This window comes from Vulpes vulpes, chromosome 1 (assembly GCF_048418805.1).
Source record: "Vulpes vulpes isolate BD-2025 chromosome 1, VulVul3, whole genome shotgun sequence".
Classification (NCBI taxonomy): domain Eukaryota; kingdom Metazoa; phylum Chordata; class Mammalia; order Carnivora; family Canidae; genus Vulpes; species Vulpes vulpes.
The window spans coordinates 5,152,873-5,179,636 of NC_132780.1; the positions used below are offsets into that span (position 1 = coordinate 5,152,873).

Consider the following 26,764-nt stretch of genomic DNA (forward strand, 5'->3'; position numbering starts at 1 on the left):
ACTGTATCAATACTATATGATATTTAAAATGAACAAATTCCAGCTATATGCAATAAGGCAAATGATTCGTAAACAAAATACTAAACGAGAAAAGCCAAGTACAAAAGAATGCAAAGTGTGTTATTCTACTTGTATGAAGTTCAGAAACAGTTAAAACTAAATTTGGGTTTTGGGGAATATGTGCTTAAGTGGTACAACTAAAGAAAAGCAGAGGAAGGGATTTTCAGAGAGGTCAGGGTGTATTGTTTTTGTGGAGAGAAGGGGTTTAATTGGGAAGGCATTTGTGACTTCTGAGGATGCTGGCACCATGCTTTTTCTTGGGCTGGGTGGTGGGTCCGTGGGTCCGTGGGTTCTTCCTTTATAACTATATATTAAGCCATATATTTATATTTTATTTACTTTTTTTTATTTTTGAGAGAGCGCGAGCGCACACTCGTGCACACAGGTGCATGTGCGCGCAAGGTGGGGAGGGGCAGAGGGAGAAGGAGAGAGAGAATCTCAAGCAGGCTCCATGCCCAGCATGGAGCCCAACATCGGGCTCGATCCCACGACCCTGAGGTCATGACCTGAGCTGAAATCAAGAGTCGTATGCTTACCCAGCTGAGCCACGCAGGTGCCCCTTAAGCCACACATATATTTTATGCCTTTTCCTTTGTGTTATCTGTCACTAAAAGATCATTTATAAACGTGAAATTCCAAAGGAAAACATCTAGCAAAAGATACGAAAGTGGGAGGGAGGGAGAATTGGAGGAAGGAGTCCATAGGTAAAAAAAAATTCAGTTATCAGACAACTATGTGCTAGAGATGCGACGTACAACGTGATGACCATAGTAAACTCGCTGTGTGATGGACAGGAAGGTTGTTATGAGAGTAGGTCCTAAGAGTTCTCACCACAAGGAGAAAATTATTTTCCTTTTTTTTTTTTTTAAAGATTTTATTTATTTATTTCAGAGAGAGAGAGAGAGAACACGAGCAAGGGAAGGGGGAGGAGGAGGGAGAAACAGACTCCCCATTGAGCATGAAGCATGGAACCCAATGCAGGGCTCGATGAAGGGCTGATCCCAGGACCCTGAAATCCCGACCTGAGCTGAAGTGGACACTCAACCGATGGAACCACCCGGGCGCCCCTCTTTTCTTTTTAATGTCTCTCCACGGGCAGGAGGACATTAGTGGAGTCTATCGTGTTATTCATTTCACAATATATGTCAAACCATCATGCCGTACATCTTAAGTTACACAGTGACAAATGTCAATTATTTCTCAATAAAACTGGGAAAAAAGATAGGAAAGAAATTTACAAGGAAAATCATTTCTCAAAAGTACCTAAACACAGGTGGTGATGCGTACACACAACAGCACTGAGTATACCTGACGCTGCTGAACTGTGTCCCTAGAAATGGCTGAGATGGTACCTTTTATGTATATTTTGCCACAATTAAGAAAAATTCCTAAACCCCCAGAGAGTGACATGAACCCCTACCCAAATACTTGGAGAGTTTCGGAAAAATCGGTATTCAAAGATACCAGTTGTTGGGTATAACGTAACAAGCAAATTCCTTTTGTTGATTTTTTTTTCTCCTTGGGGCTTGATGAGCTGACTGTGGTCGAAGAGGAACAAAGGAGGAGGCCTTGCTCCTCAGACATCAAGACTTAACCGTAACCCTAAAGTGATGAAGGCGACGTCTTATAGACCCAGGGCTGGACAGAAGGTCACAGAACCGACCTGAGTGCTCGGAGATGAACGTGCACAGGGAGGCATGGGGGGCCAGGCAATCAGGGGGACGCTGGCTAGCCCAAGAGTTACCCCAGAAATGCACCCGGGGACCTTTCAGGGCAGCTTTACTCATCAGAGCAGAAAACCAGAAACAACCTGCTGTCCATGGGCAGGAAGTTGGATAAACCAATTGTGCTGTATTCCCACAACGGAAGGGAGGGTAGTCGCAGGATTAGATGAAGTGTCACCACCCCTGTGGCTGAGCCTGAGAAATCATGTTGGGCGAGAAAAGCAAGTCACAGATGACACATGGTATGGTTCGTGTAAAGCTCGAAAGCAGTAGAACTAAAAATATATTGTTGAGGGGCTGCATGCCCCTGTGATGTTTACAAGCTGTTAACAACGCGAGGGAATGATAACTGTCAAGTGAGAGGTGATGGAGAGTTCTGGAAGGGAAGTGGGGTGGCGTGGGCAGGGCACAGGGCAGTCACAGGGGTACTCACCAGTGATGCACCCAAATTGGGTGGGGGGCTGTGGGGTTCACCTTATTGTCATGCTTTATAAGTCTATGACACAGACACTTTTTAGTATGTGTCAATCATTATGTGATAAAAATGGGAAAGTAAGAGAAAAGTGCCCAGACCTAAGCCATGGGGTTACCAGTTCCCACAGACCCAGTAGGGGAGAGAGTTGCGCACAGAAAGCTGAGCCGGTGCTGCCAGTGGGGTAGGGAGAGAGCCAGAAACTGAGGCATCTCAGAGGCAGAGAGAACCTCCCAGAAGGAAGACGGGTCTCCCAGGTTGTGGCTTCTAGGAGCAGGGAAGGACGAGGAGGACTAGAAAGCGTCCCAGGTTTGGTCACTTGGGGGTGACCCTGGGCTTGGAGGAGCAGTTCTGGGGGAATGGTGGGGACGGACAGAAGCTGCATCGTGGCTGGAGGCTGAGCAACAGGACAGATGGGCCAGTAGAGACCTAGGGTGGTCAAGAGGGGACAGGCAAGAGGGCTGACTTCAGCCTCCCGTGCGGCGTGGGCGCCCCCACCCCCACTCCATCTCTTCTCCCAGGAACAGCTGGTCAGAGGGGAACACGACTCCAGCCGGACATGCTATTCTGGCCGCAAGGTTGTGACTCTTTGGTCCAGCCAGGACTCCTGGGGGCAGGGACGGGCCTGGTCTCCTGTCCTTACCCTGGAAGTCCGAACCCTGTAGGGACAGAAGGCAGAGGAAACCATAAGGTATAGATGTTGGGGTGCCTGGGAAGGAGCCTGGAGCCTGGGGCCCGGGCCCGGGCCTGGCCGGTCAGGGTCAGGGTCAGGGTCCCTTCCGCAAGCCAGGGGAAGCCCTCTCCAGGTCCCCTGGGTCCCCCTTCCCTATTCCCTGGGCAGCCCTTTCTGCGTTCTGCTGTGTGGACAGACACTGGTTTGATGTCCCCTGACCCAGGTGGCCTGTAATATGACGGCCGCGGTGGAGAACGAGCCTGGCTTCCTCCCAGCTGAGGAGGCCCCAGCGGCCACCCTCCCTCTGTTTGCTTTGGGAGAGGCGATTGCTGGGCAAACAGGGAAGGGAAATCCCGGACCGTCTCCCCGGGGCCCCTCAGGCCTGGCTCCTTCCTGGCCTGGTGTGTGTGGAAGGGAGCGAGGGCCGCTGGTGCGCAGGAACCCCAGGGCCTGGCCCCATCGTGAGCGCTCAGACGAACCCCCAACCCAGGGGCGTGATCTGTTCCTGAGCACTTAGCATGTGCGGGCGCTGGGCTGGGCCCCCCACCTGCCAGGGCGCTCTGACACCGCCCAGCTGCCGGAGGACGTGGGCACTAGGATCCCCAGTTTCCAGGAGAGGAAAATGAGTCTCAGTCAGGGTCACAAGGGGACCAGATGGCCCTGACCCTCAGGGGAGCGGTGGGGCTGGAGGGGTCTTCCCCCTTCACCTCTCTTTTTCTCCCCCAGAGACTGTGCCGTTATCCAAGGCCCCGGACCAGCAGGTGGAGCCCTCCCCGCCATGGCCCAGCTCCTGCCAGAGCCACCTTGGCCCCCATCGGCCGAGGGGGGCGACCCGGGCGCATCAGGGCCCCCAGCGGAGTGGCAGAGCCAGCCCCCACAGGGTCGCAGGGCGGACGGCCTGGCCCCTGAGCCCTGGAGGCTTCTGGAGGTGCCCTCCATTCACATAACACCGTGCAGTGACGGAGAGTCACCACCTGGCACCCCAACCCCCCAGCGCCTACAGCTGCCGAGGACCCCAGACCCGGAGAGTCGACCCCGGGACAGGTCAGCCGGGGGTCGGGACAAAAAATGAGGTGCTCTCTCTCTCTAGGGACTCATGCTTGAGGGTGGCCGACGCCGTCCAGGTGCGGGAGCTGGAGGGCAGCTGCAGTGGGGCCTGACGGGCAGTTGTGAAGGAGACGCAGAAGGAGAAAGAGGCAACTGGGAACGTGCGCTGGGACAAGTGGCTCCGAGCTCTCTGCTCTCCTGAGCGAGGCCTCCTTAGCGGGGGAGGGGGACACCCCTTGGGCACACCCAGTGGTTTACAGACTGCATCGTGACCCTTTAAGGGCCATGAAACCAAAGTAGTGTGTTGCGATCAGCACTTTTTCCAAACAGAAATAGGATAGAATTGAAAATACAGTGTATGAGGTAGTGAATAAGGGTGGTTTCCGACTTTTGTGACATTACGTATTTTTCTACATGTCACATGTATATTACATATATTGTACTGGAGGCCAGTGTAGAAGGTACGTCTTGCTGCAGTTCATGGGAAGAAAAAAAGGGATAAAAGAAAAAAGAAAGAAAGAAAAGAACAAAGAAATGGGGACACTTGGGCAGCTCAGAGGTTGGCTCAGGCGTGATCCTGGGGTCCTGGGATCGAGTCCTGCACCAGGCTCCCCGTGTGGAGCCTGCTTCTCCCTCTGCCTGTGTCTCTCCCTCTCTCTCTCTCTCTCTCTCTGTGTGTCTCTCATGAATAAATAAATAAAATCTCTAAAAAACCCCACAACAACACGTAAGCAAAACTTCTGCAAAGAAATGCTGCCTCTGGCACAAGGAGACAGGAGTCGAAGGTTCGAGGCTGCAGGGGGAAAGAAAGAACCATAGCCCTGAATAGAAATATCCAGGTCCAGGGTTTCTTACAACAATGGACACCAGATAAGAATTAAGGTTTATGAAATAGGGCTCTGTGTATCAGAGTGGAGAAGCCTCAGCAAATAATGATGATGGAGAAACATAAGTTGCAAAATACAGTAGGAGCACATACAGTAGGAGCCTAATTGTGTATCTTTTAAAAGACATCCCACAATAGGGTATATTGTGGCGGCTGCATCCTGAATGGAAAAGTGCACAGCAGGCACACACACCGGCTTCAGGGTGGTGGGTATCTTGGGGGCAGGAGCAGAGAGAGGAGGGACTGGGAATTGGGCCTTTGTGCCTGTAAAAGTTTGTTTTAAAAAAGAAAAAAAAAAAAAAGATCTGAAATGAAAATGGCAAAATGTCCACATCTGTTGGATATGGGTGGTGGGGCTGACCATTTTCTTTCTTTCCTGTTTGAAAGAAATATTCTCTAATTAAAGTTCTACAAGTATTTCAAAACAGGAAACAGGTAAAGAGAAGTACAGTTGACCCTTGAGCGATGTGGGGGTTAGGAGGCACGGACCCCCCCACGCAGTCAGAAATCCAAGTGTGACTTTTGACTCTAAACTTAGCTGTTAAAAAATTAAAAAATAAAAAAAATAAACAATAAAAAATAAACTTAGCTGTTATTAACAGCTATTAGCCTACTGTTGGCCGGAAAGCTTACCTATAACATAAACGTGTGTTAAACCTAAATACGTGTTAACACATATTTTGTACGTTATCTGTATTATATACACAATAAAGTAAGCCAGATAAAAGAAAACGTTTCTAAGAAAATCATGCAGAAGACAAAATACATGTGCAGTCCTGAATTGCTAAAAAAAAAAAAAAAAAATCCGCGTATAGATGGACCCACACAGTTCAAACCCATGTTGTTCAAGGGTCATCTGTATGGAGACCAGAGAACTGTGAGGGAGAGGGAGATGGATGATGGCACGAGGGCCTCTCTAGGACCCGAGAGGACTTCTATGCAGAGGGAACCCCAAGCTCAAAGTCCCTGGGGCGGGAATGTGTCTGGTGAGTTAGAGGAACAGCAGGGAGGCTCGGGGCCCAAGGGAATGCAAAAAGGGGACAGGGAGGAGGGGAAGCCAGAATGGGGACGAGGGCCACACTAGAGCCCCCTGGACCAAGTAGGCGAGGACTTGGCTTTCATCTGGATTGAGATGGAGCCACCTGAGGGCTGGGAGGCAGGAGGGCCCTGACCTAACTCAGGGGTTCGTAGGTTCCTTCTGGCTGCAGGTGGGGGGCAGACTGACTGCAGGAGGCAGAGAAGCAGTCAAGTCGCTGTCGTGGTGTCCAGCACAGGGGGCAGTGGGGGCCAAAAGTCTAGATCCTGGAGAGATTTTAGGGGTGGAACGTACACGGATTGCTGAGACCTGGATGTGGTTGTGAGGGAAACAGAGGGGTCTGGAAAGGTGGAGTTTGGGGCCCGCCGTCCCCCAGAACGGAGAAGTGGATGGAGTGGGGTTTCCGGGGGGCGGGGGTGCTGCAAAGGTGGGGAGAGGGATAGGAATGGAGGTGGGAACAGCATGCGGGGGGGGGGGTCTCCGCGCTGGGGTAACGAGCCAGGAGTGGGGTGGGACTCACATTTCTGTGTTCCAGGCTCGCGTCCACACCGACCCCGAGCCCCCGCGGGGGTGGGCGTCCGACTCCGCGGCCTACCCCCTGCGCGACCTGGGCCAAGTCCCTTCCCGGCCGCGAGTCGGGGCTTCCCCACCTGCAGGGGGGCCGCCGCCCCCACCCCGCGCCGTCCCGTGGGAAGCCCTTGAGCACCGAGCGGTGGGGTCGCCGGGGCGGGGGAGCGCCCAAGGTCACAGCACGGCTGCGGGCCGCGGAGGGCTCCCTGCGTCCAGCCCTGCGGGTGTGGGAACCGCCGGGAGGGCGGAGGCGGCCTCCGGGCCGCGCCCCATTCCCGCCAGCGGCGCCTCCTCGGGGCTCGCAGCCCCCGCCCTCCGCCCTCCGCCCCCCGCCCCCCGCCGTCTCGGTCCCGCCGCTCGGGGGCGCAGCTGGGGCCGCAGACCCGCTGCGGGACCGCGGAGGGGGCTTCTCGCTGGGCTTCCGTCTCCTCGGCCCGCTCCTCCGCCTCCTTCCATTCTCAGTCCCCGGCTCTTGGGCTCTTTTCCCTTCCTCTCTCGCGTTTCGGCATCTCGGGCGGCCCCGCCGCTCGGGCCCGGGTCTCTAACCCCCGCCCCCCGCCCCCGTCCCCGCGTCTCTAACCGCCCCGCCGCCTGCGTCTCGGCCCGCCCCGCCGCTCCGGGCTAGGCCCCCCCCCGCCCCCCGGTCCCAGGGCCCGCCGCCCCCCCCCGCCCCGGGCCCCCCCGGGCGCCGCGCTGCCCCCCTTCCCGCGCGGGCGGGGGCGGCGCCGTGACGCGGCGGGGCGGGGGCGGGGCGGGGGCGGGGGCTGCGCTGACGCTGCGGCGGCTCCCGCGGCTCCGGCTCCGGCTCCGGCCTTTGTGCGGGCGGCGCGCGGCGGGCGGCGGGCGGCGGCCTCGGCAGGCCCGGCAGGTGCCCCGCGGGGACGCCCAGCTCAGCCCAGCCCCGCTCGGCCGGCCCTGCCCTGAGGCCGGCGCGCCCGCCGCCGCATCCATGTTCGAGTAAGGACCGGGCGGGAGGACGGGGCGGCGGGGCCGGGGCTCCGCGCTCGGGGTGGGGGCGGGGTGGGGCGGGAGCCGAGGCCGGGGCCGGGGGCGGGGGCGGGGGGCGCTGCCCCGGGGCCCGGGCGCGACGGCGGGGGCGGGGCTTCGGCGGGGGGCGCGGGCCTGCGGGAGGGCGCGGGCCTAGCGGGCCGCGGCGGGCGGGGGCTCCGGGGGCTCTGGGTGCTCGGCGGCGCGCACGACCCCGCTGGCCCGCAACCAGGCCACGGAGCCCGGGGCAGGCCGGGGTGCAGCCGCCTCCGGGCCCGGGCGCCTCGGGCCTCCTCGTCCGCGGGAGCTGCTGCGGGGCGGGGGGGGGGGGGGCTCGTGGCCGCCTGGCCTCGGCCTGAATTCCGGGTGCTGGGCCGGGGATTGAGCTCCCACGCCCCGTCTGGGCCGCGAACGTTTCGAGTGTGAATTGTAGGTGTCGTGGAAGTGTGTGTGCGCGTGTCGTGTCTGCGTTCCCGCCGCGCAGCCTGTCTGGCCGCGTGTGTGATCTACGTCAAACTCCATCTGTGACTCCATGTGTTACTGTAAATTCCTTGGGGATGTTTGGTGGTGACTCTGCCTGTGTCTGGGGGCCCTGCGTGTGTGTGTCTGTGCCCTTCCACGGCTGTAGAAGCCTAATGTGTTATCCCATCAGACCATGCATGTCTGGTTGTGACTTTGGCGTGTGTATCCGTGTGTCTAGGTCTCCTAGTGCACAGGCCGCTGTGATCCTCCCTGGCTGTGTGTGCACTGCACGTCTCTAAGAATTACCTCTGTTTCCATCTGCGGCTCTAAGGTGTCACTAAGTTGCCTGTGTGTCCAGTTGTGACTTGGTGCCTATACGTGGTGTTTACAGCTCTTACCCTCCGTCTCTGTACTTTACCTTGGAACACATTAGTGCCTGGTGCAAATTTAAGTTAGTTACCTGCGTGCGTGCATACGTGACACTGTGTGTCTGGGGCCTGGCGGATATGGCTGGAACCCCCCGGGGTTGTGCCTGTAATTTACTTCTGATTACATCTGTGTGTGAAAGTTCCTGTGTGTATCCATACGTGACAGTTTTGTATGTGCCCGAGCTTCTGTGTGTGTGTGTGTGCAGCTGAGCCCCTCAGGGCTTTTGTGTGTGTGAAAGCAAGAGGGAGAGAGATCCCTTGTGGTTCCTAGTGGGCCCGGGACCTTTTTTCCTTCTTTCCTGAGACCCTTGACTCTTTGGAACAGTAACGACTGACACTCCTCCTCTGTTGGAGTTTATAAAGCGTGTCCCACGCGTTATTTCGGTACCGGGCCACTGTGTTAGGATGTGTCCATGACCTCCTGGGCCCTTCCTTCATGGCTCTGTGAGCGTCCAGGTTCTCCCGCGGCCACAACAGCTGACGCCTCCATCGCTTGCCACATCAGAGCAGGCCTTCACTAGGTCTTCCCCGCCAGGTGGTGAACGCCAGGAGGCCTGGGCACATACCTACCTTGTACCTGCGTTGGCTGAGGTCCTCTGTGGCCGCTCTTTTAGTTGTGTGGCTCTCCCTCTAGAACATGATTTGCTTTCACCTCTTCTCTGAGACCTTCTTGTGGCCACGCATGTGAATGGAATTTTGCGGAGCTTTCTGTGGTTCCCGTGACCCGCTGCAGCTGCATGTGTGCAGCGTGGACAGGCATGTGCGTGTAACCTCTGGGACCTTGGGGCTGTAGCATACTTGTAATTATGCTAGAACTCTGGTTCTGCGTGTGAGAGTGGCACACCTGCCATACCACCGCTGTGTGGGGATGGGCTGGGGGGGGGGGGACTTGTAACAGTGGGGAAGTACCGTTTGCCTGTGATACTGGCTGTGTGCAACCCACACCACGTTTCCCTTTAGTACACATGTAGGTGTGCAGCTGCCTCCTTTGACCAGAGGGAGCGCTGGGCCTGGTTAGACCCAGGAAGTCCCAAGAGAGGTGTCTGCGGTGGCAAAACCCTGTTTTCTTCCGAGTCCCTGCCCCCCATAACGGTCCTCAGCCACAACCGGCCCCTCCCTTCCCTGTGCCGCAGCCTGCCTGCTTGGGCAGCCTCAGGGCTGTGCTGCTCTCTGGCACTTCCTCTTCCTCCTACAGAGGAGCACTATCTGGGAGCAGGAACCCTGCCCCGTCCGTGTGTTATGGGGCCTGTCCTTAGGCAACCCTCCCCTAGACCTGTGGCTGTGGGAGAGTAGGACAGGTCTGCATTTTAGCCTAGAGAGGTGAAATGATGAGGCTGGGGTGGGGGTGGGGTGGCGAATGTGGTCACCTCCTCCTTCAGAACCCTTCTGTAGCTCACCAGTGCCCTCAGGGTGAAACCCAAACTCCTGGCCAGGGCTACAGGGCCGAAGGGGGGCCTGTGCCCTCCTGTCTGCCTTCCCCTACCTCGTTGGCCACCTCACTCCTCAGGCCTGCCAGGCTCAGTCCTGTCCCTGAACTGCAAGCCCCTGTCCCTAAAACAGTCTTCCCCTGTCCTTTGGCAGAGCTGCTCTTGGTCCTGGGGCTCAGCTCAGGTGTGCCCTGTGCCCACTTAGCCTTCCTTTGTTTCCTTGGCCCTTAAACTTGAACGTGCTTCAGCCTCCCAGGCCCGCCCCCAGGTCCAGAGTCTGGAGGTCTGCAGCGGGTCCCAGGGGTTCCGGGTCTGGGGTTCTGGGTCTGCCCACGCTGCTCGGGCCGCTTTATAGCTTGAGCAGTGTCTGAGGTCCGCATCTCCATTTACACGTTTTCTTGTGCATCGTCCCTGCTCCCCAGCTGGGGTGTCCGGTCCCTGCAGGTGGATGATATCCGCTTTGCTCACGCGCGGTTAATGAGTATTTAGTGAGTGAATGATGGAGCTTGGGGTCAGCTCGGGCTCTGGGCCCCAGGCGAGGTGTTGGTGTGATACCTGTCCGGGTCGCCTTTGCATCTTGAACACAGGGGCAGTGGCGGGGCCTTGTCCTCCATTGTCCGACGGCCCCGACTAATCAAACCAGGGGGCCTTCCACGTGCTGGGCTTTCCGTGCAGTTGACCTTGAACAACGCGGGGGTGAGGGACACGGAGCTGCCGTGCAGTGAAAACTGGTGTGTGGCTTTTCACTCCCCCAGAACTTAGCTACTAAGAGTTTGCTGTTGACCAGAAGCTTTGCTGATGACATAAACAGTTGGTTAACATACTTTTGGGGGAGGATACTCTCTGTATCATATACTATATTTTTACAATAAAGCCATCTGCAAAAAAAAAAACTATTAAAATCACAAAGAAAATACGTTTACAATATGGTACCGTATTTATTGGATAAAATTCCCGTAGAAGTGGACCCACGCAGTTCAAACCCATGTTGTTCAAGGATCATCTGTGTATTATTACCTCACTTTCCCCCCCAGACAACCCTGTGAGGCGGATGCTGTTATTGCCATTACAGTCAGGCAGAAAATGAGGCCCAGGTGCAGACACTTGCCCAAAGTCACGCAGGGAGTGAGCGGCTGGGGGTTGCCGAGGGCTGGGCAAAGCTCACACCTAATTGAATCCAGGTTCTCAGCCCACAAGAGCAAATGCTCCTGGAGCAGCCCCTTCCCTGCGCAGTGTGGGGAGGGACCTTACAGAAAGTCGAGCGGGGGAAGTGCTGATGTGGAAAAGGATGAGGGAGAGCGATTGAGAGGTGGGGAGTGTGGGTTAGAGAGGAAGCCGATTTGGAGAATTGTCCACTGAACCCTGATGTGAAGGAGGCGAGGGAGTCCTCTGGACATCTGGGAGGAAGGGCGTTTGGGAGGCGGGAACAGCCAAGGCAGGGGCTGGGGAAGAGTGAGCAAGGGGTTGGTGAGAGGGTCCAGCCCCAGGCAAAAATTTTAGCTGGAGGCAGGTGCAGCTCGGGGGAGGGTCCCCAGCCTGACTCAGGTGTTCAATATTTCCCCTCTGGCCACAGGTGGGGAGCAGAGCGGGGGAAGGGTGTCAGGAAGACCTGAGAGAAGCCAGCTGCAGTAGCCCAGGGGGAATGGCTGTGGCCCGGGTCACCACCTATTTCACTTATTTATTTACTTATTTTATTCTACAAACTCATTTCACACGTATGACATGAATGTCCACCCTGGGTCCTGTCTTGAGCAATACCGAGGACAGAGCAGTGACCAAGACAACACCAAGGCTTGCCATTGGGGAGCTCACAGACCTGTGGGGGAAGTGGAGCTGTTGTTGGACAAGCGACAGCCCAGAAGTAGTCAGGGCTGGGGTGGGGAAGCAGAGGCAGAAAGTGGTGGCCGAGTGGTTGGGGACAGGGTGCGAGCTGCCCGGGGCCCACAGGGCTGCACAACAGGGAGGCTCTGTCCGGGAGGCAGGGGTGGAGGGCAAGCGTCCTGGAGGACGCACACGAATTCGCTAGGCGAAGAAGGCCAAGGACAGTCTGCAGTGGGGGAATAGCCTGTGCTGAAGTTGGAGGCGAGAGAGGGAAGTTTGAGGAGCCCCGAGCCGTCCGGGGACTCACCTCCACCCCAGAGTAGATGGAGGCCCCCGGGGTAGAGCCCTGCCCTGACCTAAACCACTGCGTCCTGGGACAAGTGGTTGCTGCCTCGGGTCCCAGCTGCTTCCTCTGGGAAGCAGGGATGGCGATACTGTCACCTGTCACGTGCACGGGGTTGCCCGAGGACTAGGGAATCCGAGGGCGAGTCTTGGCACAGGGCCAGCAGGTGTCCCTCTGCCGCTCCCGCTCTCGCCAGCGCACAGATCATTCGTGTAGCCTCCGGTGTTTGTTGGGAGTTCACTCCTGGGTACGGTTTTGGGTGCCGGGGACAAGGTGGTAACTAAAACTTCCTTAATTCACAGTCGGAGGCCACAGTGGGCCAAATCAACAGGCCAACAGGATGAGCTGAGGTTAGTGTGAGGTGGGCCTCGTGGGCTGGGTCCCCAGGGGAAGGGGAGCGTTGAGCCAAGTGAGACAGCCTGTTGGGCTGGGCTGCGGAAGGACATTCCAGGCAGAGGGAACAGAAGTGCAGAGGTCTCGACGTGGGAATGCAGTTGGTGAGCTCAGGGACAAAAGGAAGCTGGGGTGGCTGAAATGGAGGATGTGGACAGGCCACCCCAGGGCCTTGGGTGACAGGGTGAGGACTTGGCCTTTACCTGGAATACAGTGTAGCCAGGAGGGGCTCTAAGCCAGCAGGCCCTGGCCTGAGTGGGTTCCCAGGCTCCCTGTGGCTCCGGGTGGGGAACATACTGCAGGGGGGCGGGGATGGGGACAGGGAGCTCAGGGAGAGGCTGCTGGGATGTCCAGCAGGGGAGGATGGAGGCCGGGCCGGGGCGCTGGAGCAGGGGAAAGGGGTGTAATAGAAATGGCGGAAATAGATTTTGGAGATAGAGCAGGTGGGACTTGCTACCAGGTTAGAAAGGAAGAGCGAACAAGAAAAAAATTAAGCAGATGCTTAGGTTTTTAGCTCAAGCTACTGAGTAGGAAGGGGCTACTCAAAAAATATTCGTAAATGAATTAATAATTTTAAAAATGGGAGGTGTCCTTGAGAGCTCACTATATGCCAGGGGCGACTAGAAGCACTTATGCCTATTGATTCCTTCAAGTGCCCAAACAAGCAGATGAGGACACTTATTTATCACCCGTGGGTCACAGATGAAGTCACTGGGGTGCAGGGAATTAGGGAACTGCTCGCTCGCTCGGTCCTGCTGCTAGAGGTGGAGGCGAGAGGGTAGGTGGGGGTCGATGGGCTGCTGTGTGGGCCTCCCAACAAGGCCTGTCCCCACACCAAGCCTGTCCCCCCACCCCATGTCCCTCTTTCTCTTCTCCCCCAGCACCACCCCCCACTCCGGCCGGAGCACTCCAAGCAGCTCCCCATCTCTCCGGAAGCGGCTGCAGCTCTTGCCCTCAAGCCGGCCCCCGCCTGAGCCTGAACCGGGCACCATGGTGGAGAAGGGGTCAGACAGCTCCTCAGAGAAGGGTGGGGGGCCCGGGACACCCAGCACCCAGAGCCTGGGCAGCCGGAACTTCATCCGCAATAGCAAGGTTGCCACAAGCCCCGCGGGCTGGGGAGACGGGTGGGAGGGCAGGGGAGTTTAGGGGCTCGTTCTGACTCTGCTCCTTTCTCTTGCAGAAGATGCAGAGCTGGTACAGCGTAAGTGTTGGGCAGGGGTCTTGCTGGAGCGGGGAGAGGGAGGGCGCCGGGGGATTGGGTGCTGGGGTCGGCGGCCCTAGGGTCCCACCCTGAGCTGCTGCTTGCTTCCTGTGGGACCTTGAGTGATTGCTTAACTTCTCCGGGCCCGTGTCCTGGGAAACTGTCCCGGCCTTACAAGGCGAAGGGAACACCCGCTGAGAGCCAGTGATGCTGGTGGGTGGGTGGCGCAGGGACCGGCTTGTGTGCACTGCGGTCACCATTAGTCCTGTGTTGGGGGCAGTGGCAGCCGGGCGGGAGCCGGGCCCCAGGAGACCTCAGAGAGCTGGCGGGGGGCTGAGGGGCTGCTGGGCACTTTGTGGGGCGGGAGCAGGGGTGCGAGCCCCCCTCCGGGTTCTTCCCTCCCAACCTCCCCCAGATGCTGAGCCCCACGTACAAACAGCGGAACGAGGACTTCCGGAAGCTGTTCAGCAAACTCCCAGAGGCCGAACGCCTCATCGTGGGTGAGCCCTGCCGCCGGGTCCCCGTCCCCGTCCCCCGCCTCGCCCGCCCGCCCTGGCCGTGGGCCATGTGTGTGACTCGGGTGTCTGCTGTCTCTCCCCTCGGCCGCCTCAGATTACTCCTGTGCCTTGCAGCGCGAGATCCTCCTCCAGGGCCGCCTCTACCTCTCCGAGAACTGGATCTGCTTCTACAGCAACATCTTCCGCTGGGAAACCACAGTGAGCCGGCGGGGGGGGGGGGGGGGGGGGGGGGGGGGTGTTGGGGGGACCAGGAGGGGCCGGGCCGGGCCTCTTCTGACCGGGCCTCTCGTCTTCAGATTTCCATCCAACTGAAGGAAGTGACGTGCCTGAAGAAGGAGAAGACAGCCAAGCTGATCCCCAATGCCATCCAGATCTGCACTGAGAGCGAGAAGGTGCGCCGAGGGCCTGGGGGGGGAGTGGGGGGCTGGGGTCACTGGTCCTAGCCGTCCCTCCCGCCCCAAGCCCTGTTTGTTCTGCACCCCAAGCTCTCAGATCCCTCGCTTTCTCTTTCTTCCCCCGCCACCCCGCTGGCCTGGCCGAGGCTCCCACCACCTCTGACCTGGACCCCCGACAGCAGCCCCTCGTCTCAGTCCCCTGGTCTGTCCCCTCATGCAGCTGCTCAGGGGTAATATTAATAGTAAAATTCGTCCCTCCCATAAATCTGTCAACTCAGGCGTCCCCTCTCCTTGGAAGCCTGCCCTGATTGTCCGTTCTGTCCTGATGATTGTTGCCTCGTGGTCCCAAGACGGCTGCCTGACACCAGTGACTCAGACAGGAAGGGAGAAGGGAGTGGTGGGGAGACTTCACAGCAGACTTCCCGTTGTGTTTTATTGGCCAGATGTGGACTAGGTGACCACCCCTGCTGGTCGAAGGAGACCGGGAGAGTGCCCTGGGCGGCCCCCTCACAGCCCGTCTGGGGGCAGGGCCAGGGGTCGTCTCCTCATCACGGGGACTCACAGGATGAACATTCTGGGGCAGGAATGAAGGGATGCAGGAGTGGATACATCAGGATGGAGATCGGGGCACAAAGTGTGGATGGCGACGGAGCCTCCCCTCCCTCTGGCCCTGCCTGTTCTCCGCCCCCTCATGCCCCAATCTCTCTCCTGCAGCATTTCTTCACCTCCTTCGGGGCCCGGGACCGCTGCTTCCTCCTCATCTTTCGCCTGTGGCAGAACGCGCTGCTTGAAAAGGTGGGTCTGGATGCGAATGGATGGGGGGCTGCAGGGATTCATGGCACCGGGGGTGCCAGAGCTGGAGGGCCCCTTGGCTCCCCTCCGTGGGCATAGACTCCGTCAGGGAGCCGCCAGCAGCTCTAGCGCCAGGCCCTGCCCATGTGTACGCCTCTCCGTGGTCCCTTAATTCACCTCCACAAACCAAAAATGCTCTGACAGTGAGGGGGTGCCCCTGTGTGTGTGGTAGCAAAATCTGACCTGAGCTAACATGGCTGTTTGTGGTCTGCGTCCACACTGGCTAATAGAACTTTCTGCCATGATGAAAGCATTCTCCATCCGCGCTGTCTACATACGGCAGCCCCTGGTCACCTGCGCCTACTGAACTCTTGAAAAGCAGGTGGTGTTGAAGATCAGCACCTTTAATTTTATTTAAGTGAACTTGAATGGCTGCACGTGCTTCCTGTACAGCACAGGCTACATTTATCTCCGCGTGACTGACTGTCCATATGCCTCAGGACAAAAAATGTTAACGTGGATGACTGGGGTATAGCTTAGACGTAATCGTAATTCAACATGAAGTTATGGTCTCTATCCGATGGCATATTCAGCCAATGATTCTCAAACTGTGTGGCTACAGGAACCCTTGATACTCTCTAAATGATTGTAGACTCCAAAGAACCTTTGGTTAAGTGGGTTATATCTACCAGTGTTTACTGGATCAGAAATTGAAACTGGAGAAAACTCTTAAACACGGGAATACACGAGCACACGCTGCATTAGCCACCAGAAAAAGACAGCATCACATGTCACGTAGCCTCTGGAAAATTCCACCGTATACTAGTGTGAGAATAAAAGTGAAAAAGGCAAGTAGCGCCTGACACTGGTAGTCACGCTTACCGTACTTATGAAAATAATTTTGATGTTGTGGATCTCCAGAGAGGGTTTGGGGACCCCCAGAAATCCTCCTTGGACCATACTTGGAGAACCTGTGGTGTATGTTACACTGGATACTGAATATAGCACATTCATTATTGTTGGGACCATATTACTACATACCGCATAGGTGCTGTATTATCTTTCGTAAAACCCCAGACTTCTTAATTTTGACGTATGTCTTGCCCCAGAGGTTTTGAGTAAGGGCTTTTAGACTCTGTACATTCCCAGGGTCTACGGTGTGCCAGCCTGCAGGCTCTCCTGCCTTGCCCACTGTGTTTGCATGAGTTTACTAAGTAGGATACAGTCGGCTGCAAGTCACTGAAAACCACACATGCTTGAAGCAAACAGATCCTGAATTACTCCATGAATCCTAATAACAGCTAATACTTAGGGTGCTCCTGGGTGCCAGGCCCTGCTCTGAGCATTACACGCATTGGTTCACTTTATCTTCACAACCACCCTTATGTTTCACCAGTGAAACATGGAGGGGTAGCCTTGCCCGTGGTCATGAGAGTTTTTAGCAAGGGTGGGGTTCTGACCCGTGGCCCGTAGGGTCTGTATCATACTGATGCTCCTCTAACCAGAGGTCTGGAGGCAGGCAATCCAGGGTGGGTTTGAGGGCTCCCCCCCTGTCATAAGGACCCCACCTCTTGTTTATTCTCCCACACTGTCCCCCTTCTACGTATTGATGTTTTGTCCACATGCTTGTCTCATGTTGCAAGATGGTGGCTACAGCCATAGGCATCATGCCCTCCCTCACATAAGTGTCCCAAACGTGAAGGAGAAAATAAGTGGATAGAAAGGGGACCTTCCTTTATCAGGGAGGGAAAGCCCCCTTTAAACCAACTTTTCTTTGTGTTTCTTTGGCTAGAACCAGGTAGCATAATCACCCTCAGTTGCAAAGGAAAAGATGGAAAAATTGGTGTAAACCAGTTATAATTTATCTTTAGGGCTGTTTCACCCCAAACAAATTGAGTTTCTGCTGTGAGTGAGGGAGGGAGGATAGATGTCAGGTAGGCATGGCATGATGTCTTTACTGCTGGCCTCAGAAGGCCAAACCTGCCCCTCCAGCTGTGCTGTGCTCATGTCCTGTCCTCTTGCGGGCAGTGCCAGCCATGCCCATCCCGGGGGGTGAAAGTGCCAGACAGGAGCCCGAGACAGGGACAGCGCAGAGTCAGAGCCTCCAAGGAGGGTGCAGGCAGAGGAGGCATCCGAGGTCAGTCCCTGGAGCCAGAGCACTGGGGTTGGAGTTCCAGCTCCATCACTGAGGAGCTGAGCCACCTGGAGCAAGTAACTGAACCCCATCAGACAGGGACTTTCCTACTTCATAGTCCCCAGACCTGGGTGCAGAGTTAAGTGCTCGGTCATGTCAGCTCTCATGAGGCAGCTGGCCCAGTGGTTAGCTCCAAGATCTAGAGCAGCGTGCCCCACCCCCCCCACCTGGGTCACACCTCACCACTGCCACTTGAGCACCTCTGTGCCTCAAAATGACCATGTTAGCACTTTATAGAATTGTTCTGGAAGATTCAGTGAGTGTGCCCATGGGTTGGAGTTAGAGGAAGGCCTGGCACTTGGAAACAGCTCAGTGGATGGCTCCCCTGCTACTGTTATTACTCCTCCACGATGCTCTTCCATTGTAGCCTTCAGCTGCTCTGGGCAGGAACTCTCGGGGGGAAAAACCGGGTGGCACAGCAGGGGTGGGTGGGAGCCCTGGCTCTGGAGTCGGGCTGGGCTTGAATCCCTGAGCTGTTCCACTTGTGGAACCTCAGACACATGTCCCCCCCCCTCCCTGGGCCTCCCTTATCTTCTCCTCTGTACATCTGGAAATGCTAACCTCTTGTGAGGACCTAAGGGGAATGTCCTGAGCACCCTGACTCCTGGTGATGGGGAATGGAGCGGGGTTGGGTGAGGGCTGGGACTGGAGACTGTGCTGCCCCCTCGTGGACACCACAGGGATGCAGAGCCCGGGGAGTGGGGGGGGGGGGTGGCGGCTAGTGGGGACAGGGATGGAAGGGCTCTGGCCTAGTGAAGTGGAGGCCAACCCCATGTCCTGCTTGCCCAGACGCTGAGTCCCCGCGAGCTCTGGCACTTGGTGCATCAGTGCTACGGCTCAGAGCTGGGCCTCACCAGTGAGGATGAGGACTATGTCTGCCCCTTGCAGCTGAACGGTCTGGGGTGAGTCAGAGGTTGGTGGCTGGTTCCTGGGGTCGGGGGAGACCGTAGGGGCTGTGTGCAGAGCTTTTGGAGTCCTGGGTGGACCGAGGTGGGTGTCTAGCCTGGGAGACCAGGAGGGTGTGTGGGGTTCAAAGGTATGGTGATCCTAAACCCTCCCTTTCCCCGCAGGAGCTCCAAGGAAGTGGGAGATGTGATTGCCCTGAGTGACATCACCCCCTCGGGGGCAGCCGACAACAGCCAGGAGCCGAGCCCCGTGGGTTCGCGCCGTGGCCGCCTCACCCCCAACCTTTCCCGGGCCAGCAGTGATGCAGACCACGTGGTGAGCCCAGGATGGGGGACAGAGGAGGATGGGGAGTGCTGTCAGGGAGAGGGACAGACGGGGGAGGGGGTAGCAGGATGGAGAGGGGACAGCCAGAGGGCCAGAGAAGAGGGGGTTGGAGGTGTAAGGGAGGAGATGGACAGAGGGATGGGGTAAGGAACGAGAGAGAGAGAGAGAGAGAGGCAGAAGGGCAGAAGACAGGAAAAGACTCTGAGACAGAAGAAGCAAGACTTGGATGGATGGACGGATGGATGGATGGGAGGACGGAAGGGTGATGGACAAAGACAGACAGATGAGGCATGGAGGCATGGAAGGATGGGTGGGCAGGAGAGACACCCAGGCACCAGGCACCCTGGTGGGGCCGAGAGGGGCCCTCATCTGGGCAGCCCCAGGGCCCCTTGCAGCACACACTCCCCCCCCCAGCGTTGGTTTTCCTACAAATCCTTCTGGCCAGTGTCGGTGCACGGGGGCCTCGGGCTGGAATGGGGGTGGGACGGGGCTGGATTGAGCCTTTCTCCGCAGGCAGAGGAGGACAAGGAGGAGCAGACAGACAGCCAGCCAGACGCCTCCTCCAGCCAGACAGTGACCCCGGTGGCTGAACCCCCAAGCACAGAGCCTGCCCCGCCCAACGGGCCCGCCTCCCTGGGCCCCTTGGATCTCCTGCCCAGTGAGGAAGTGTTGACGGACACCAGTAACTCCTCCTCGTCCACAGGGGAGGAAGGTGAGGGGGTGGCCCCGTCCTCCCCGTGGGTTACCCGTGACCAGCCTCACTCAGGCTGGCGTTAGCAAGGGGTTCACCGGCTCGGGGGACTGAAAGCTCCAGGGGCGGGCGGGTAGGGCATTCAGATGGCGAGGCAGCCACCTGTCCTGAGCTCCGCCGCGCAGGCAGCGCAGGGATGGAGAGGAGCGCAGGCTGAAGCCGGATCCCCAGCCAGGGGCCCAGTGCCGGCCACACTGCCGTGGGACTTGGGGAGGCTATTTAACTCCTCATTCTCCTCATCTGAAGAATGGGGGCAGCGATACTAATACCCACTTCATAGGGTCCCTGCTAAGAGATCTTAAGGGCCATAGGGTCCCGTTAAGAGAATGAAAGGAGTTAATATGCGAGCAGTGCTCAGCCCACTGAGCGGTGGCTCTTGTTACTATTGTGTCCGTTTTTCCTGTGCCAACTTCCTTCTCAGGAAGCCTGTATTCTCGTGGGGGCCCAGGAGCCCCAGCCCGGGCCCCCTCGGCCCCCCTGGCCCCCCTCGGCCTAGCCTAGCAGGGAGAGAGCGAGCTTCTGAGCTTCTCCCACGGGCTGTACCCCGAGCTCTCGGCTGGGCTCTGATTGGCCCAGCTTGGAGCACAGGCCCACCCCCAGGCCCATCAGTGTGGCCCAGGGTCATGGGGTGGGGTGCCCTGGGCGTGTGTCCTGCGTGAACCAATTGCGGTGGCTCTGGCTGAGCCTGGGGCAAGGCCCCCCCAAAGCCACCCCTGTGGCAGAAGGGGGCCAAGCTGTGCTCCAGGGCAGCACCCACACCCCCCCCCAGCCCGGGAGGCCAGGGTGCAGAGGGGCAGTCGCCAGGGGGGCACCGGGGAGCTGCCCTGGGGGGATGCACCATCCAGCGCCCCTCTCGGCCCCGCAGCTGACCTGGCCGCCCTGCTTCCCGACCTCTCCGGCCGCCTCCTCATCAACTCCGTCTTCCACGTGGGCGCCGAGCGGCTCCAGCAGATGCTCTTCTCAGACTCGCCCTTCCTGCAGGGCTTCCTGCAGCAGTGCAAGTTCACAGGTCGGGGGGCCCCCACGTGACGGGGGCGGGGGTGCGGGGAGGACGCTGGGCCTGGCCGGCACCGCCCTGCGCGTGGGTGCAGCTGCCACATCCCGGAGACCTCACCCCTCTGCCTCGCAGCTAGCTGAGTGCCTCGGGCAGGACTCTGAGCCTCTCTGCCTCAGTTTCCTCATCTGTACATTAGGGGTGTGATGATAGTCCCTGCCCCATCCGCGGCCCCCGAGAACTCTGAGTTGATACTAGAAACGAGCCACGAACAGCGGTAGGTCAGAAGCGTTTAATAAGCCCAAGCTCGCGATCACACACTTAGCGGCCGCTGGGTCCGTTTGCTGCAGAGGCCGGGGCAGAGGAGTTTGAGAATCTAGAGAAGCGCAAGTCACAGGCGGGCCGGGACTCTGCACGTCAGAGGGGTGTCAGGTCACAGACAAGGATGGATGGAAGGATGTGAGATTGAACCACGAGGCCTGAAGGAGGAACTCTGCTGGGGAAAGGGAAGGAGGCGAGGGGAAACCCGGGCGGCCAGCGGGCACCTGCAAAGGCCCTGAGGCCAGGGGCGGACCCTGGGAGGATCCCTTGAGGCCCGGCCTCTGTGGCCGGTGCGGCGAGGTGAAGCCACAGCGCCAGGTGAAGCCACAGCGCCAGGGACGTGGAAGGGTTCCCGTGGGACCAGGCGAAGAGCTCAGTAGGCTGTGGAAGGGCGTCCAGCAGCGAGGGGCGAGTCAGATGCTGGTCTTCCTCTGTTTCTTTATCGATGTGGGTGGAAATGAAGCCCATAGAACCCCTGCAGGACGAGTGAGACCGTGCCTGGGGTTCCATGCTTACGTCCTAGAAGGACTGGCACATCAGATTGAGGAACTCAATTCTGTCCGGGGCCTTGGAGAGCCATGGAGTGTTCTAGGCAGGTTGGGGGCAGGGGCAGGCTTGGCTTTAAGAAGCTACGCCTGGACCTCAGTGGAGATTGGGGCCAGAAACTCGGGGGGCCGGAGTGGGGCCCTGGGCAGGCAGGGATGGGCTGAACCAGCAGCCACACTCAGGAGGTCAAGTGAACACACAGGGGAGGGAGTGTCCAGGGCAGGGCCCAGGGCTCTGGGGAAGCCTGGAGGGTGGGGGGGGGGGCTACCCTGCGACGGGACCCCGAGAGGAAGGGAGGTTTAGGGGAATGCCGAGACCAGTGGGGGAGCTGGTGGGTGTGAGGTGTCTGGGGAACTTCCAGGGGAAGGTGTTCAGGAGGTCACAGGATCCTAGGTCGGAGGCTTAGGGGAGAAGCCAGGACAGGTACAGAGAGGGAAACTGAGGCTGCAGGAGCGGACGAGATGGCCCCAGGATGGGTGGGTGACGAACGTAGGGAAGAGAGAGGTCCCAGCTCTGAGTATTCCCAACACCTGCAGTTTTAGGGTGTCCAGAAGGAAGGTGGGCCAGACACGCGGTGGGGGTGCGGAAGCAGGGCGGGTTTGGGGGCGAGTCCCCAGAGAACTGGAGTTCTTTCCCACGGCCTGCGGGCAGAAGAGTGGAGAACGGTCTCCTCATTGTGTTCCTCCCTCTTGCAGATGTGACCTTGAGTCCCTGGAGCGGGGACAACAAGTGCCACCAGCGCCGAGTGCTGACGTATACCATTCCCATCAGCAACCCCCTGGGCCCCAAGAGCGCGTCGGTGGTGGAGACACAGGTGGGCCAGGCAGAGGGGCTGGCGGGGCGGGGGGCACGGCCCGGGTGGAGCGGCCCTCACCCCCGCACCCCGGTCTCCGCAGACACTGTTCCGGCGTGGCCCCCAGGCGGGCGGCTGTGTGGTGGACTCGGAGGTGCTGACACAGGGCATCCCGTACCAGGACTACTTCTACACTGCCCACCGCTACTGCATCCTGGGCCTTGCCCGGAACAAGGCCCGGCTCCGGTGGGTAGCAGCCCCTCGCCTGGCGCTCTGGGGGTCCCAGGGTCCCCGCCCCGCTCTCCCCAGCCCAAGTCAGTTGCTTGCCACCCTGCAGAGGAGCGCACGTGTTGGGCCCCGAGGCCTCTGACCTCGGAATGGTAGAGGGCAGAGCGCAGGGACTCGGGTCAGCTGTTGTCCGCTCTGGAGGCTGTGCTCTGTGCCTGGTGCTGTTCCCGACAGCGGGGGGACAGCAAACCGGAGGTGTCTGGCCTGGGCTGCCACTGCCCGGGAGGGGGAAGGTGGGGAGGAATGGGTTTGGGGGAAGATCAGGAGCTCAGTTTGGGACGTGGCGAGCTGTCTCAGGGACCCCGGGTGGAGCTGGGGCACAGCAGCGCGACGGAAGAGTCCGGGGCGAGGTGCAGGCTCCGCTGCTGGCGTGGGAGGGCATTGCTGAGGCTGGGACACTTGCCAAGGGGTGCTTGTTTGTCCGGGGAGGCCAGGGGCCCTCTCTGAATGGATGGACGGAAAGCACCCGCTTGGAATGGTTGGAGTCAGACCCTGACCCCCTCACCCTGTCCCCCCAACCCCAGAGTGTCCTCCGAGATCCGCTACCGGAAGCAGCCCTGGAGCCTCGTGAAGTCGCTCATTGAGAAGAACTCTTGGAGCGGCATTGAGGATTACTTCCACCACCTGGGTAGGGGACAGGTCGGCCAGGGCGGGGACGGGGTCGTGGCCTGGCTAGGTCCAGCCATGCGGAGGCCTCCCTTGTGTCCACAGAGCGAGAGCTTGCCAAAGCCGAGAAGCTGTCCCTGGAGGAAGGCGGAAAGGATGCCCGAGGATTGCTGTCAGGCCTGAGGAGGCGCAAGCGGCCCCTGAGCTGGAGGGGTCACAGCGACGGGCCCCAGCACCCGGACCCCGACCCCTGTGCCCGGGCTGGCATGCACACCTCGGGTATGTCCCTGAGGCCGGGGCAGGGCAGGCAGAGGAGCGGGGGCCGTGGGTGTGCTGGGACGGGTCTGACTCCTCGGTGCTCCCCATCAGGTTCCCTCAACTCGCGCTTCTCGGAACCATCCGTGGACCAGGGCCCCGGGGCGGGCATCCCCAGCGCCCTGGTTCTCATCAGCATTGTGTGAGTAAGGGGCCTGGGCTTTGGGGTCGGACAGGCCCGGGTCTGCGTTCTGGCTGTGTGACCTCGGCAGGTGCCTGGCCTCTGCCAGCGTCTGCTGAAGCCAGAGCGTGGGCTCACCCCGTGGCCTAGCGGAGATGACTGTACCGCTCCGTTTGTCGTGGAGAAGTCTGTCCCGCTGGGAGAGGGGGACCCTGGGGGCTCTGGGAGGTCGGAGGGGGGCCTGACCTCACCCAGGGGGCAAGGAGGGCTTTCTGGGGGAGCTGACACCCAAAGGAGGTGGAATGGGGTGAACCGGGAGAGCGATGGAAAAGAAGCGCTGTCACTTACACATCCCAGTCCTGTCTTCTGTGCCCAACCCTAACCTGGGTGACGCTGCTAGTGACTAATAGACCTGACATCAGGCCAGAGAGCTAGGGGTCAGGGCCGGGCCGGGGAAGCTGGGGGAGGCTTCCTGGGGAAGCAGAGGTCACTCACTCAGCCCCTCTGGGCCTCCGTTTTCCAGCACTGGCCAGAGAGGGGCTGCCTGGCGTGCTGGGGGGCACTGGGGGGGGGTCTCATGGCTGGGCGGCTCTCACCTCCTTGTCTTTCCGTTGCTGCTTCCGCAGGATCTGTGTGAGGTAGGGCCCTGCATCCTGCACCCCCCTCGCTTCTCACCTCAACCCCCAGCTGCAGCCCCTTGTCCCTACCTGAGCCCCCAGCTCTCCCGGCAAGGCGGCCTGCTGTGGCAGTTGAGGGCGGGGGTGTCAGATGGGCCTGGATTTGACCCCTTGACTTTGCTGCTGCTTCTGGTCCTCACCCTCTCTAAGTTAGCTTTGTCCTCTGAGAAGGGGGGTGATTGTGGTGCCCCTTCAAGGTGTGGTTGTGTGGGTACCGACTTACGAGAGCATCTGTGTCCTGACTCTGACCTCTGACCCCTGCCCTCAGCCTCATCGTCCTCATCGCCCTCAATGTCCTGCTCTTTTATCGCCTCTGGTCCCTGGAGAGGACGGCCCACACCTTTGAGTCCTGGCACAGTCTGGCCCTGGCCAAGGGGTGAGTAGATGGCCTGCAGGGGATGGGAACTCGGGCAGGTCCAGAGAGGCCACGGCCCCGCTCAGGCCCTGCCTCCCTTCCAGCAAGTTCCCCCAGACGGCCACGGAGTGGGCGGAGATCCTAGCCCTGCAGAAGCAGTTCCACAGCGTCGAGGTGCACAAGTGGAGGCAGATCCTGCGGGCTTCCGTGGAGCTCCTAGACGAGGTGAGGCTCTGGGGCTGCAGGGCCCCGTGTTCAGATCCCAACGTGTGGTAGATACATTTGGGCCTCAGTTTCTTCCTCTGTAAAACGAGGAAACCATTCATAGTCCCCAGCTCCCAGGGTTACTGGAAAAATGGAAGAAAGAATCGGCTCTCATTGGAGGAAGAGTGTCCACGGTGCGTGACTTCAGGGATGGCTGAGTCCAGCCACCCCCACGCCATCTCTTGACTCTGCTCACCCCCAGAGTTGGCTTTGTTTTGGGGCATCCTCCCCTCCCGCCCCTGACCGAGGCAATAGCAGCAGCTCCAGGCTGACTGCAAAGGAAAGAGCTCATTCTCACCGGCTGCTGGGCTCACGCGTCCATCGCTGAACCGGTGGCGGTGGGGGCAGGCGGGGTTGAGGCTGGGTCCCATCCCTCAGAGGGATGGCAGGGCCTCCCCATGTTAAGCTAAAGTCTGATGACCTTCCTCTCCTAAATTGCCAAGGGCACAGAGTCAGCTTCTCGTATTGGTTCACCACAGACACAGATTGAGCCGGGCTGTTCTCTGGGCTAAAAGGACCAACTGATTTGCCCCTCGAGGCCAGCCCGTGAGAGGGATGCTCTTGTTACCCGCCGTCCAGCAGATAGGGATGCTAAGGTCTGAGAAGTTCAGACGTGCCCAAGGTCACCCAGAGGGGAATGAGAATGGCCTTCCTGTGTGCCAGGTGCTACGTGTTCGCCCGTCAGAACCGGAGCTAACCCTGTGGAGCAGGGCTGTGACTGACCCACCGTTCAGCTAGCTGAGGGACCGGGCAGGGGAGGGGCTTGCCCAAGACCACCCAGTGCATAGCAGGGCTGTGACTGGAACCTGGGCCATCTGGGCTCCTCCCATCGGCCGCAACTTAGAAGTTACACTGGGTGCAGTAGGCTCCCCTGTTGTCCCAGGGTGACCTTGGCAGGGGGCAGGGCCCCTCAGGTCTCTCCCCAGGTCCTCAACTGTAGGAACCCCTATGGGCGCTCACCCCCCACCCTGCCCTCTCCTTCCTCCCAGATGAAGTTCTCGCTGGAGAAGCTGCATCAAGGCATCACTGTCTCAGACCCCCCCTTCGACTCCCAGCCACGGCCCGATGACAGCTTCTCCTGAGGACAGACACCCAGCCCTGTGGCCAACCCCCCCCCCCAATGGACAGATGGACACAGAGCCTCGGCGGCCACTGCTGGCACGGTGTGAGCGCCGGGAGCCTCCCGCCCACCCCTCCCAGAGGCCCAGCCAGGGGCCACGCAGACATGGGGACCACAGAACCGAGATGCACTTTAGACCAGCCTGTGCGAGTCCAGCTGCCATCGCCTGCCCAGCCAGGGAGCTGGCCCGGCCTATGGCAGGCCCCTTCCGCTAACTTATTTTGCCCAGCTGGGGTTGTGGGGGGTGCCTCTGGGGTGCACGATTCCCTCAGCTCTGGGTTTAATGTATTATATTTATTTGGGGTGACAGAGAGCCCCAATAAAGGGTTGGAAATGGCTGTGGCTGTGCCTGTGAGGTCCCTGGGAGTGGGCGGGAGCCTCCGGTTGTGCTGAAAGGGGGGAATCTGTCCATTTTCAGGGGCTGAGTCACTAACACGATCTGGGACTCTCCAGCATCTTCCACGAGCTTTGCGTCATCAGGGTCCTGTGCTGGGGCTGTGAGGACAGACTTAGGTGCCTGGAGACCTGGGTGCAAATCCCCTGACCCTTAGCAATGATGCAACTGGGGTCAACCCTTCTGAGCTTTGGTTTCCCCTTCTGTACAATGGGCATAAGAGTGGCACCTGTCTCCGGGGTTCTTAGAAGTGAATGGTTCTCCAACTTGAGCTGCCGCACAGTCTCCCCGAGGGCTTGTTGAAAAACAGACTTCCAGACCCTCCCCACCCCCCGGGGTTCAGAGTCAGCAGGTCTGGGGTGGGCTGAGAGTCTGCACTTCCATCAAGTTCCCAGGATCTCCCTTTGCCAGCCACTCTTACGAGAGATGAGTTAATAGATGTGGCTACTCGTAACAGGGCCTGGCACAGAGTAAGTGTTCAACTAAGCTTACTCTTACCATGGAAAAATTGGGGGGGGGGGTGAGAAGTAAGTGCTGTAGTAAGCACCAAGTGTGCCCAG

General features: G+C 58.9%; 1 protein-coding gene and 1 long non-coding RNA gene across 9 annotated transcripts; one reads left to right on the forward strand and one right to left on the reverse strand.

Moving 5' to 3' along the window:
- Nucleotides 1-913: 913 nt before the first annotated feature.
- On the reverse strand, nt 914-7,031 carry LOC140597984 (uncharacterized). Its single transcript, XR_012000103.1, has 2 exons — nt 6,419-7,031; nt 914-2,915 (listed from the first exon to the last, which is right to left on the reverse strand). It is a non-coding gene; the product is annotated as an uncharacterized lncRNA (long non-coding RNA).
- GRAMD1A (GRAM domain containing 1A) lies at nt 2,790-26,148 on the forward strand. Of its 8 annotated transcripts, none has more exons than XM_072750713.1 (21): nt 7,280-7,425; nt 12,239-12,286; nt 13,211-13,421; nt 13,510-13,530; nt 13,946-14,030; nt 14,143-14,246; nt 14,345-14,440; nt 15,158-15,238; nt 18,219-18,331; nt 18,500-18,650; nt 19,173-19,371; nt 20,276-20,419; nt 21,967-22,085; nt 22,168-22,310; nt 22,877-22,980; nt 23,064-23,237; nt 23,328-23,415; nt 24,021-24,032; nt 24,340-24,447; nt 24,531-24,651; nt 25,680-26,148. In XM_072750713.1, the coding sequence occupies exons 1-21, from the start codon at nt 7,418-7,420 to the stop codon at nt 25,770-25,772; spliced, it is 2,223 nt and encodes a 740-aa protein (XP_072606814.1). In that variant the 5' UTR covers nt 7,280-7,417; the 3' UTR covers nt 25,773-26,148. The 8 variants fall into 8 exon arrangements, with proteins under 8 accessions (XP_072606799.1, XP_072606825.1, XP_072606836.1 ...); XM_072750708.1 differs by lacking the exons at nt 7,280-7,425; nt 12,239-12,286 and adding exons at nt 12,297-12,433; nt 12,983-13,107; XM_072750698.1 differs by lacking the exons at nt 7,280-7,425; nt 12,239-12,286; nt 24,021-24,032 and adding exons at nt 2,790-2,947; nt 3,656-3,973.
- The last annotated feature ends 616 nt before the right edge of the window (nt 26,149-26,764 follow it).

Excerpts from the sequence above, each read along its gene's own strand:
- GRAMD1A (XM_072750698.1), top strand. The coding sequence starts at position 3,708 with ATGGCCCAGCTCCTGCCAGAGCCACCTTGGCCCCCATCGGCCGAGGGG. Across the intron at positions 14,247-14,344 it reads TCTTCCGCTGGGAAACCACA|ATTTCCATCCAACTGAAGGA; the intron begins GTGAGCCGGCGG and ends TCTCGTCTTCAG. Across the intron at positions 22,311-22,876 it reads CGGAACAAGGCCCGGCTCCG|AGTGTCCTCCGAGATCCGCT; the intron begins GTGGGTAGCAGC and ends CCCCAACCCCAG.